Source organism: Dermacentor albipictus, chromosome 1, assembly GCF_038994185.2.
Source record: "Dermacentor albipictus isolate Rhodes 1998 colony chromosome 1, USDA_Dalb.pri_finalv2, whole genome shotgun sequence".
Taxonomy (NCBI): Eukaryota; Metazoa; Arthropoda; class Arachnida; order Ixodida; family Ixodidae; genus Dermacentor; species Dermacentor albipictus.
Window position 1 is genome coordinate 406,869,561 of NC_091821.1, and position 12,494 is coordinate 406,882,054.

At 50.5% G+C, this 12,494-nt stretch overlaps 1 protein-coding gene across 3 annotated transcripts in view; it reads right to left on the bottom strand.

Annotated features, from left to right (window-relative positions):
- The window catches only part of Drak (Death-associated protein kinase related), a 240,002-nt gene that overhangs the window by 18,422 nt on the left and 209,086 nt on the right, over positions 1-12,494 (bottom strand). For all 3 annotated transcript variants that reach the window (XM_070532150.1, XM_070532151.1, XM_070532149.1), the window contains exon 4: positions 11,820-11,958. In XM_070532150.1, coding sequence (XP_070388251.1) covers positions 11,820-11,958 — 139 coding nt within the window. The remainder of the gene's footprint in view (positions 1-11,819; positions 11,959-12,494) is intronic.

A 12,494-nucleotide genomic window follows, 5' to 3' on the forward strand; every position in this document is an offset into this window, starting at 1 on the left:
TGCGCTTAGCTAGACCCGTTCGTTCAGTAAACTCTATTCGTGAACGAAAAGGAAAAAAAAAAGCAGAGAACATAAAGCAAAGGAAAAACTTTCTCGTTACGCAGGAAACAAAACGGCAGCGAAGTTGAAGAAATCATCAACGCCGGTCGACGGCGACGACCCACCCCCCTCCCCTCCCCTCTTCTGCATTAAAGAGCCCGAAGCAGGCGTCGGCGCGCTCCCCGTTCCTCGCACGCGCTCCCGTTACCCGAGCACGCGCGCACACCGGAGAGTGAGCAGAAGGCGGCCCACACGGAACGGTGCGTAATTTCTATCGGTTCCTAGGCGATATACGCACGCGCTGCATGAACTGGCGGGGGCGGCACAGTATAATATAGCGGACACACTGCGAGCGACTACCACGGCACCGGCGTCGTCTTTGCAGATGCACCGCAGTAAAGTCGGTCATCCGCCGGGTGCACACAAACACACACACATACACACACCGCGCGCTCTCACCCACATTTGACGAAAGCGCTAAGCGCGCGCTTGGCCTACAGCGACAAAAGGAAAGGGTTCTTTTCTGCATACTTCATTGCTTCGCGCAGCAACCGTTGAATTAAACGGGGGCAGGAGACCCGCCGCCGGTTGGGCGGGCAAGTGAAATTAACCGCCTCGTTTGTATTCCCAGGCGCAGACGGCGTGCGCGGAGGGGCGGACTGCGACGCCATGCTGTGGCGCGGTCTGGCAGATCCGAGGCTGTAGGAGCAGCAGCAGCAGCAGCAGCAGCGGGACGAGAAGCAGTGCCAGCGCGTCCGCCGAGAGGAGATCGGCAATTACGAACGGCGCAGATGCGACACGACAGCGCGTACAGGAGCGCGCGCGCGCACGCCAACACACACACACACACACACCACGAAATCGGTGGCGCCGGCCGGCCTGGCGGCGCAGGGCTCCTCTCGCCAAGAAGGGGGGCTCACGACAGCGTCTCTTCGCCGCCGCCGACGGCGCCAAGGCGCTCGCGTTTTTCAAAATCACGCCCATAAATCAAAACGAGCGCGTGCTGCAACCCAAGTCGCGTCCCGGCTCTCACGCTCCCTTCCCGTGTGCGCTTGCGCCGTGCGCTACAGGCCGCGGGGGCAGAATGATGGTGCATACGTTTTCCGATAGTGTCTGCGTGTGCCACTTGGCCGGTTACATGCGCGCGCGGCCGGGCTGCTGTAGGTTTCACTCGGTCAGTAGTTTACGAGCATTCATCGGTTATGCACGCCCTGCCGGCATCGAGAGCAGTGAATCCGTGCGTGCCGGCCGGCCCATTAACGCTGCCTTCCAGTGAAAAATCGGGCTAAGGCTGCAGACTGTGCAAGGCAAGGCCGTCTTGGCGTAATCGACCTGTAGCTATATATACGTGTATGGGCTGCACATATGCAAAGTGCCTGGCACGACGAAACCGTACGCAACCACGCGGATAAAAACAGTGAGTGCAGAATCGCGCGACACCGTACTGCGCACGTAATGTGTGAAGTTAGCATGTGTAAATCTGCGCGCGAATGTTTTCGCAATGCGGAAACTACAAATTCCTCGCGTCGTAAAGCATGCAGCCCGCATACACTCAATCGCAAAATGCAACCAAGTTGCAGACTACATCCCTGGGTTTTCGGGTTCGATGTTGCCCGAAAGCTTTCTGGGGCAGATGTATGCGCACGCGAGTGTGCGCGCTCCTGCGAGCGCGAACCAAGGCGTCTGTCTGCCAGCTTGCGTATATCTCGCTGCTCCATCGAACTCCCAGATAACGACGCAGCCCCGAAAAGTGCAGCAGACGGCTGGCCGCAGTGAGCAGCAGCCCCAGCGCTCCGCACCGTAATGGCCTCCCATACAGGTGTCAAGCACCTCGGATCCAACCTTTTGTCACATAACACGCGCGCGCGCGCGCTGAAAGGGAGGCGACGTTCACAGGGGCGGGCGACACAGCGCGGCCCTCCGAACCGCGCGCCGCCGCCGCAGCAGCTCTCCGCTGGCAGCGGCGGCAGAAGAGAGCGACGGCGCGTCCTAAGGGCCCGTACATGGTCGCTCCGCACGTCCGTTCCGCCCTCGCCCGGTCGCGTGCGGATAGCTCTCTACTGGTGAGCGAGGAGCGGACGCAAGTTTCCCGTCCGGCCGCCTGCTCGTCTCTCATTGGCTGGTCCGAGGCGGACGGTTTGGCTGTCGTCACAGCAAACATGGCGCGTGCTCGAAGCGAAGCGAAGCAGGGACGCAAGGCCTAGGCTACAGCCGCGTCAGAAACAGTCTATTTTTTTCTCCTGTTTGTGATTTTTACCAGAGATATGTGGCACCCACGGAGATAGTCATCGGAAGAAGCAAGCCGGTGTACGCTTCCAGACCTCATCAGTGCGTGCGATCGCCAACAGAAACAGACGGAGCGCAGGAAGTGTGTGTTGTGTTTACGAGAGTGTCGGAGGAAATATTTCAAGCCGTCGACTTCGTGATTTCTTGTGCCATGCTTCGCGTGTGCGTCGCAGACGAGAACTCCATCACATACACGTGCATTCTGAGCAGCACACCTGTTCAAGGCGTGTCGAAATAAGTAGCGTCCGATTGGCGCACCCAGCGTACACGTTTGGTTTCTGCTCTGTGTATGCCGATCGTTGCCGCGGTGTGGTGAACGCCAGCCCTTCGCAACTTACCAAAAGTAACGATACGATCAGTAGCGATAAGTTTTTATCGCCTAGTTATCGCTGCCATTCTGCGTGTGCTATACTGCGTATGAGCCGTTTTGCCGGCTGCGATGCGCCGTGGTGATCGCGACGTTCGAGCTGTGCTCTTGCCGTTATGAAGTGCGTTTGCGAGCTACAAATCGTGATATATATGTGCGATGTGTTGCAGCGTTACTGGGTGTAGAAGTGGTCGTACTACGCGATGTTCGTGTGCTCAGAACTGAGCTGAACATAAGTGTTGCCGATTGCGTTTTCTTATGTAGTAGCCCGATAGAGAAGCCCTATCACACCGGCCTTTTCTGCTTCGTACATCTATCGTTTGTTTCAAAAGTTGTTACTGCACGGTTAAAGATGCTTCTATCGGTGGGGGGAAATTAGGGAACAACATTATAATTGCATACGTCAAGACGTTCAGCGCTGTCGTGAAATGTGGACGCGCCTGAGAGCACTAATGTCATGAATGCACTTAAAATTTCCCGAGACAGTATTAAGAGAACGGTTAAAAAAGAAAACATATGAGAAGGTAAGCACAGCAGCTTGTGAACCCGCTCCTATGATACCTCGACCCGCGTCTGTTTGTAAATGTATGTTTTCTTGCGTTTGTCAATTTTTTTTCTATTTCCCAGATTTCTTTACGTTGGAGTTCTTCTTAGTTCTCGCATTTGTGTGTGAATACGTGCCTGTTTCCATGCGTGCTTGCGCTTACCATTATTTCTGTCCTTTTATATTATATTAGCATTTGCTTTTGCTAGTTTTCTTTCAGGAAAGTCATTACACATTTTCATAAACCAATCTCATTCAAAGCACTAACTCATGTACACGGCAGGGCAGGCCTCTTCCATCTCATTAAAACCTTTCTCACTGGTCTACCTCGTCTTCTCAGTCTGCCTACTCGCTGTGTTTTCTGTCCTTGCTTCTTGTGTTGTTGCTGCAGTGTGATTAACCAACTTGCTCAAAACAGATTTTCATCGCCTATGAAAACAGAAAGGTTTAGAGATAGATTTTCTTAAAACCGTCATGGGGGTTGCACAGCAACTTAGCCTCTTACCTCAGTTCATGTTTATGCATCAGTGCATGTGGCAGCTCGTCAGAAGTGCACATGAAAGGGTGCCATATTGTGAAACTACACCTTGCTATGCTGTTGCATTTTTCATGCAATCAGTCTTAGTAAACGGATGGTTTCGCTGCCCATCACATATGATGGCAAAAAAGTTCAACACGAATAACACTGTGCAGTGGGGTGTCATTTCCTGTCTGATGCTTTTGTCGTTGCAAAGAAATTTTTCAGTAAATGGAGCCCAGCAAAGCAGTGCACTGATAGCTTTTGCAACTTTCACCATTTATTACTTCACAAATGTCATTGTTTGAACCTGGCCGTCGATCACTATGCCGATGGCTTGTCAATTAAATAATTGCCTCAATAAAACACATTCAACTTCACTCAGAATTTTTTAGTACAAACAATGCTAGCAAAGCTATTCAGGGTGAATAATTGTGCTTACATTGGCGTTACTTGCCGTGAGATAAACAAATACAACAATGGCTGCGACATGACTGTGATTTGACGTGCAGACTGCTAATGGTGCATTTCAAGCGTGCCCTCGACTACTGCTATTAATAGCTGCCCGACTGAGTATTTTGCGCCTAACTAAGCTAATGATGTTTGATAATTGTTCTCCTATTCACATTACTTGCCTGGGCCAGGTAACCAAAATAAACAATGCCACCACATGAATGTGTATTTGCATGCAAGCTGCCAACAGTGGCTGTCATTTTCTCATTGAGTGCTGCCGTTTCACAAACAGTGGCGACGACTTGACTGCGCTTTGACGTGCAGACTGCTAATGGTGCCTTTCAAGCGTGCCCTCGACTACTGCTATGAATAGTTACCCGACTGAGTATTTTGGGCCTAACTGAGCTAATGATGTTTGATAATTGTTCTCCTGTTCGCATTACTTGCCTGGGCCAGGTAACCAAAATAAACAATGCCACCACATGAATGTGTGTTTGCATGCAAGCTGCCAACAGTGGCTGTCATTTTCACATTGAGTGCTGCCGTTTCACCAACAGTGGCGACGACTTGACTGCGCTTTGACGTGCAGACTGCTAATGGTGCCTTTCAAGCGTGCCCTCGACTACTGCTATGAATAGTTACCCGACTGAGTATTTTGGGCCTAACTAAGCTAATGATGTTTGATAATTGTTCTCCTATTCGCATTACTTGCCTGGGCCAGGTAACCAAAATAAACAATGCCACCACATGAATGTGTGTTTGCATGCAAGCTGCCAACAGTGGCTGTCATTTTCACATTGAGTGCTGCCGTTTCACCAACAGTGGCGACGACTTGACTGCGCTTTGACGTGCAGACTGCTAATGGTGCCTTTCAAGCGTGCCCTCGACTACTGCTATGAATAGTTACCCGACTGAGTATTTTGTGCATAACTAAGCTAATGATGTTTGATAATTGTTCTCCTGTTCGCATTACTTGCCTGGGCCAGGTAACCAAAATAAACAATGCCACCACATGAATGTGTGTTTGCATGCAAGCTGCCAACAGTGGCTGTCATTTTCACATTGAGTGCTGCCATTTCACCAACAGTGGCGACGACTTGACTGCGCTTTGACGTGCAGACTGCTAATGGTGCCTTTCAAGCGTGCCCTCGACTACTGCTATGAATAGTTACCCGAATGAGTATTTTGGGCCTAACTAAGCTAATGATGTTTGATAATTGTTCTCCTGTTCGCATTACTTGCCTGGGCCAGGTAACCAAAATAAACAATGCCACCACATGAATGTGTGTTTGCATGCAAGCTGCCAACAGTGGCTGTCATTTTCACATTGAGTGCTGCCGTTTCACCAACAGTGGCGATGACTTGACTGCGCTTTGACGTGCAGACTGCTAATGGTGCCTTTCAAGCGTGCCCTCGACTACTGCTATGAATAGTTACCCGACTGAGTATTTTGGGCCTAACTAAGCTAATGATGTTTGATAATTGTTCTCCTGTTCGCATTACTTGCCTGGGCCAGGTAACCAAAATAAACAATGCCACCACATGAATGTGTGTTTGCCTGCAAGCTGCCAACAGTGGCTGTCATTTTCACATTGAGTGCTGCCATTTCACCAACAGTGGCGACGACTTGACTGCGCTTTGACGTGCAGACTGCTAATGATGCCTTTCAAGCGTGCCCTCGACTACTGCTATTAATAGTTACCCGAATTAGTATTTTGGGCCTCACTAAGCTAATGATGTTTCATAATTGTTCTCTTATTCACATTACTTGCCTGGGCCAGGTAACCAAAATAAACAATGCCACCACATGAATGTGTGTTTGCATGCAAACTGCTAAAGTGGCGGTCAATTTCGCGTTGACTACTGCTGTTTCACCTACAATGGCTATGACATGGCTGCGGTTTGAAGTGCAGATGCTGAAGGTGCCTTTCAAGCATACCCCGATGACTGTTATTTCATGGTGTACTTGATGTACACAAACGTGTACAGCTATTTTAAAAATTAAAATATCACTACAACATGGGCTCATGTCATTTAGAACATACTCAAAAATTTTTAGAAGTGGAAACAAAGTTTCCAGTTACCGTATGCTCATCGGATACAAAGGCTCAACTCTTTGTATCCCAGCTGCAACACATGTCATTAGGAAGCGCTGCACCACAACTTCTGTGCGGTAGTTAGACCCCACTGAAACACGTGTTACATCAGTGCTTTGATACAGCCACACAGATTGCACAACCTGAGGAGCAGTTACCCGCCGTGATTGCTTAGTGGTTGTGGTGTTGGGCTGCTAAGCATGAGGCTACGGCATCGACTGCCAGCCACAGCGGCTGCATGCAGAGGAGGATGATTTACATATGTAACAGTTACTCATCCCTTGAAATGTGAATGACCCAAACCTTCGCGAGCATATCAGTCGCAACCATCCAGCAGCGCATAGTAGAAGTACAAGCACAAGTAGAATAGTACCAACGTCTCAGCTGGTTTGTTGTGATTACCTTGCCTGCAAGTTTCTCGTTTATATTGGATAGGCTTCCTACTTCCTACAAATAGCTTGTATACATATTTGACCTGCACCACAAAGAGCTTATGTGACAAAATATGTGTACACCGTAGTGTTATGTTGCTTTTCATGGTGTCTCAGTTTACTTAATACAGTTTTGAATTTACAGATTGCTTCACATGTTTATAGCTAAACACCACTGAAAACTACTTGCATTGTGACTGCAAGGTCACAACACGAGGATTTGTGTGGTATCTTTCCTGTTCATCGGTGTGTCCTTGCACTATAAATGTAAAATGTCACACCTGCAAACCTGAGCATCCACCCTTACATTTCAAACACTTTTTTGAATGCTCGGCAGTTATGCTTACAAGCACATTGTGACAGCAAATCTACACCACCTTAATTTAAGTGCGATGTAAAGGATTGTTTGTGCATATCCAAGCTGTTCTAGCGTGCCTGCAGGGATACAGCATTGTCCAATGGCACCGTATAGTTCAGGCGTAGTAAGGTGGCAACATATTGGGTAGCCAGGCTGGCAAGAAAGAATGCAATTGTTTGATTTCACTCAAAATAAGTTTTCTTATCAGCAATGTAAATTATATGCTTTCAAATAAGTACTCCCCTTGGAAACATATCTCATGAGTATGCATATATCTGCATAAGGTCACCGCAATACATACACATTGCTTTAAGCCAGTCATAATGAATTGTACACTCACTGCTTAACCTTCAATTCCTTGCTGCATGAAGTTAACCACTCATGCACAACTTTTTCTGCACACGGTGAGAACTTCAGACATCGCTGAGCATATCATTTAAGAAAAAGGCATTCCATGCATCCAACTGCTTTAAGCACCCTCTTAAAACTGGCAGAGTGAAAAAAAAAAAGCACGAGCAAGCGTATCAGCAAGCTGTACTCGGGGCCTCACACGCGTTCTCAGTGGTAGAAATGTGCCTCTTGGCGACCTACGCAAATGCATTCCGCGACAGATGTGCGTGTGTTCTGTATTCTTGCAAGCTGTCACTAACACTACAGAAACCGCGCCACCGCGCTTCCGGCGACAATATCAGCTTCGCGTGTCGCAGAACGGATCACGTTGGATAATTAGAGAGGTGTTGTTCAACCAGCCAAGGCAGCGTGCACTGAAAGTAATCATCCGAGAATACGTCGCGTGCTGCGACGTGATGCGATTGCAATACATCTGTAAAAGGTGGCGCAGATAAGACGACTGTGCAATGTTTCGAAGAAGGATGACGGTGCCAATGCAACACATACGGCTGCAGAACAGAATGTGGCAGCCTAGAATCGCATTTTCGCCGGAACGCGGAAAATTGAAATCACATCTGCAAAAATATGCCAGTGTCGTCTGCTGTCAAAGGTCGTTGCCAACCTTGAACACCTTTGCTCCGCCGAACGGTTGCCAGCTGTCAACAGGCCGCGTCGCCCAATAGGAGTGCGCGTGCGTTCCGCTCGTGCGGATTGAGCGTGCATCGAATTTTGCGACACCTTCCGCCTTTCGGGCTTCCGCTCGCGACCGGACGAGGGCGGAACGGACGGGCGGAGCGACCATGTACGGGCCCTAACGCCGCCGAACGGTGTCACGAAAACTGGGGCGACCCGGCTAAGGCTTCGCCAGCGCAGTCACGTCGCGGGCGCCGCGCCGGAGGAGACCATGTGCGCCACGAGGACCTGCTGCTCGCTGCAGCAGCAGCTGCACCAGCGGCAGCCTGCCGCGTGAGCGTGACCCCGCGCGTGTGGTGCGGCGCTGGCAGCGGGCGCGATGGTGGTGGGGGTGACTAGGAGGAGGAGGAGAGAATCGCGCGCGTAATCGGGCACCGCGGCTAGCCATCAACAATGCCCGCTTGCTACTTAGTGCGAGGCCGCCTCCCAGACCGAACCCATACACTTTCTCCGCAACACACGTTCGCCGCGCTTTAGCCTACACGAGAGGGCGCAAACACCGCGCTTTGAGCGTGGACACAGAAATATGAAGTGGTAGATTGCAGGACAAAGGCAGCCATCCTATAAGGATCTCAAATTAAGTCTACACCTTCCGCCAAGCAAGCCCGATGGCCTATATCTCGTCCTTCCGTCTCCACACTCCTTCGCGCCTCCGCGACTACGTTCCACTTCGGACTGCGAGTCTCACAATTGAGGTTCACTGCCTCTTTCCCGTTGTACCCAATCCCGCATGAATCCATTATTGCGATGTTCAGTATTCCGGAAAATTCCCAGTACCATTCTAGTAAGGCCAGCGGTGATGTGCGTTCTGAGCATTCCGCGAGATCAGTTTCCTCCAAGATTAGCGAGAAATTGAGCTAGCCGGTGTTCGCTCATTTTGTGATGCGCTTCGTGCTATGCCGCCCGAACTCCACATGCTCGACATTCATTCACTCGACATTCATTCGCTCACATCTATACATTTCCCAGCCCAAGGGCATTTCTTGCTCTTAACTCTTGCTAAAATACTATCAGTTAACGTTCGCTTTCTGCGAAATGTTCCGCAAATTCGACTGGCTCCGAATTCGGCGCTCGATAAAACACGTGTTAGAATTTGAGTATTCACAAAGGGCGACAACTCACTGCCACTTACACATACCTTTAACGTGAGAACGTAACTCGCGGAAGTAAATCCGCACGAGAAATGCGCTCTTGATTGCCGAAGCGTACACAAAATCGCGATCTTTCCAATTTCAGGCTGCCTATAGCTCATCCTTCTGGATTGCGTTATCCTTGCAGATTGTGTAGTTTCAGATGACAACACGTCGCGAAAGTCACGACCGGGCTCATCCCTGAATTCTTCGCAGGTCTTTTTTTTTTTCGTTTGATTACTGTCCATGCCCTATCCAACGAAAGAGGCAGAAGCAGAAAACAATACATGCTACCAGCGCACAGTCGACCAGAGCTCGCTTCCGCGTACATCGCCGTTACTACAAGTAACGACAGCTATGCACTCCAAACCCGTCCGCGGAGGCCTGTCCTTCTCTGAATGCGAAAGAAGCGCGGCCGTGACCTGACCCAACCGAACCTAACCTGTCGAGACAACAGGATGTAAATCTCGGAGCACGATCGTCGGTGCATTCCAGTGCCGGCAGAAATGCCGCCGCGTCTCTATACGCCGAGGTCGGATGCCCTGTAACAACCCGGTGCAGATCTGTTGTGATGGAGTGTATGGACGTGCGCCCAGTGTATAACTAATGATGAAATGCACGTAACTACGCTGCGCGGTGCGGCAGCCTGTCGGGTCTGCAGGCCCAAGAGCGATTTCAAACCGCGAGTAATTTCTCACGTGGCACCGCACCGCATAATTGCTTCAGTAAGACTCGTTGCATAACTTATTGCTGATACACGACGGCCGTCCCGCCAGCCTTCGGTCATTTCCGAGTCTGCCTCTCTGACACTTTCTTTGCCACGCGTACTATGAAACGGCTACGCCCTCCCTGAAAAGCAAGCTGCAGAGTCATTTTTCTAGAGCAGCTGGCGTTCTATTCTTCCGTGTTTATTCGTGGCGTGTCGTTGCGTGCGCGGTTACGTGACACTCGAGTACGGTGCGAGACGGCGTGCCGGTGGTGGAGCCTGCCGTGTGTAAGATATACGCTTTCTTACTTAAGCTGTCTTTGCAAGCGGCCAAGTGAAGTTGAATTTGGACGGCAACCACGCAGGCGGCCGCACTTCATCCCCGAATGTGTTCATATATTTATCTGTTTATTCGTTAGTGAATGATCACTGGAAGTTGAGTAACGAGTTGGCATCCTCTATGGTTTTTTGTCCGGGGTTACCCGGACGTATATCGTATGCAAGTTGCTGACAGACTTGTGGTCAGAAATTTAATCAAGAGAGATTTGACGAGACGGTCACACAAAAGGGTAAGGGAGGGCGAGCATTAATACTGCGAAAATTAATAAGCACAGAAAAAAAACGATAAAAAAAAGAAAAAGAAATTGACTCGCCATCCCGGCCCTGCGAAAGTGGATGTCCAGCGAAGTTGTTGGAAACCACCACTACGTGGTGCGACGCTCGAGTGCTTTATAGTAATGATATAGTAATCGTAATTTTGTCCGCACGCCGCCACCCATACCGATGCTGCAACATTTAAGTCAGTTGCTAGGCTGATTCTTTTGTATACGAAAGGCTATAGGGACGTCGCTCCCTACGTTAGCTGCCGTCGGCGCGCCAGCTGGCTCAACAATAATCTTTACCACGAAATGTACGCGGGGAGCGCTACGTGCTTCGAATGCATGGTTATCATGAGCGCCTTATCAGTTAAGTAGTTCAGATTATTGTTTCGTGCTTGTTCTTTATTGAAACGTGTGCTGTTCCGTACGTTGTATGCGTGATTCCAAAGAGCGCATGCACTGTTCGCTTCACTTTGCTGACTGCTTGACGCCTCGATCTGCCTTACGGGCGTACGAGCCACTGCTCCTGACCCATGCACCGCCGCCGGGATCGGCCGACATTTTTGCTGACGGACGCGGACACGAAAAATGCCGACCAACTAGAGGCTAACAGCCTTCGCTATAAAACATTAAAAAAAAAAAGATCAACCGACTATTCGATACTTCCAAATACGAAATTCGAGCGCAGCTCTACACGTGTTCTCATTTCGCGATACACTGGCTGGCGCGGACAATCTGTCTCGTACGGCACGTTGCAAACGGAGCGAAGTGTGGCGCGACTGTCTCGCTAATCGGGAGATGGTGAGAGGCAGCGCGTGGGTGACGCGCGCGCGCGATTCACAGCAGCCGCCGCAGACAGACCTCCGCTCATGCAGCGCTTTGTTTCCACACAGACGACGCGCGCTATACTATGGTACCATCTCGCACCCACTGTAGCCGCAAGGCCCGTCTTGCTCGGCACTATGCTTTCTTTTTCACGCTTTCGCCATACCCGCCTCATGGTTCCGCTGCACCTTCCTCCCCGCGCTCTCTTCGCTGTCACCATATTTCATCTCCCGCTGCGCTCCGCGTTCGCTTTCACCCTTCACAGTGCTCGTTCGCTCGGCTACGAGGGACGACGCCGACACTCGCTTTAGAGCTGTGCTCTAAAGGGATAAGGGATACGAGACCAGAAGCACGCAGCCCGCGACGTACGGACTTTAGCCCTCACCTTGATGTCGAGATGGGCGATGTTCCGTTCGTGTAGAAACTGGACTGCTTCGAGGATCTGGCGCATGAGCCGTACAACGTCCTTCTCTGGGAGACACTCCTCGCTGTCCAGCACGTGCTGAAGCTCACCGCCGGCAGCCCTGCGTAGGTGCGCCATAGTCAGCTCGTGCACGAGAGGTGTGTGTTTTGGGGAGGGGGGAGGGGGAGGGTGTTTGAAGATCCTGCTGTGTCTTATATTTTAAAAAATGCAGGTTAGCGTCACTGCGTGATTGCGATGATGTCTTAACTGAGTGCATCAACGAAAATAAAAAAAAAAGCATACGAAGAGATGCCCGTATACGACAGCAAGCTGCACATATTCGAGCTTTGCCCAGCAGCCAAGTGGAAACTGAAAGCCATTGCATTCTGACGTGCGCTACGAACAAAGCGGCGCGCAACATAATGCCACAAACAACGGCAGCGCTTAGTCGCACGCGATTACTTGCAAGTTAAGAGAAGAAAGAAGCAAAGAAAGGGAAAAGAAACCCGGCCGAAGTGCCCGCGCACACTGAGCTCTTTGTAACTCGGCGTTACGTGTACGTGGGAACAATCGCCGCACAAAGGGACGTTTGTTCCCGGCCATATCGTAATACGCCCACGTTTCTGCCATCAAAACGCGCAGATTTCATTCAGTTCT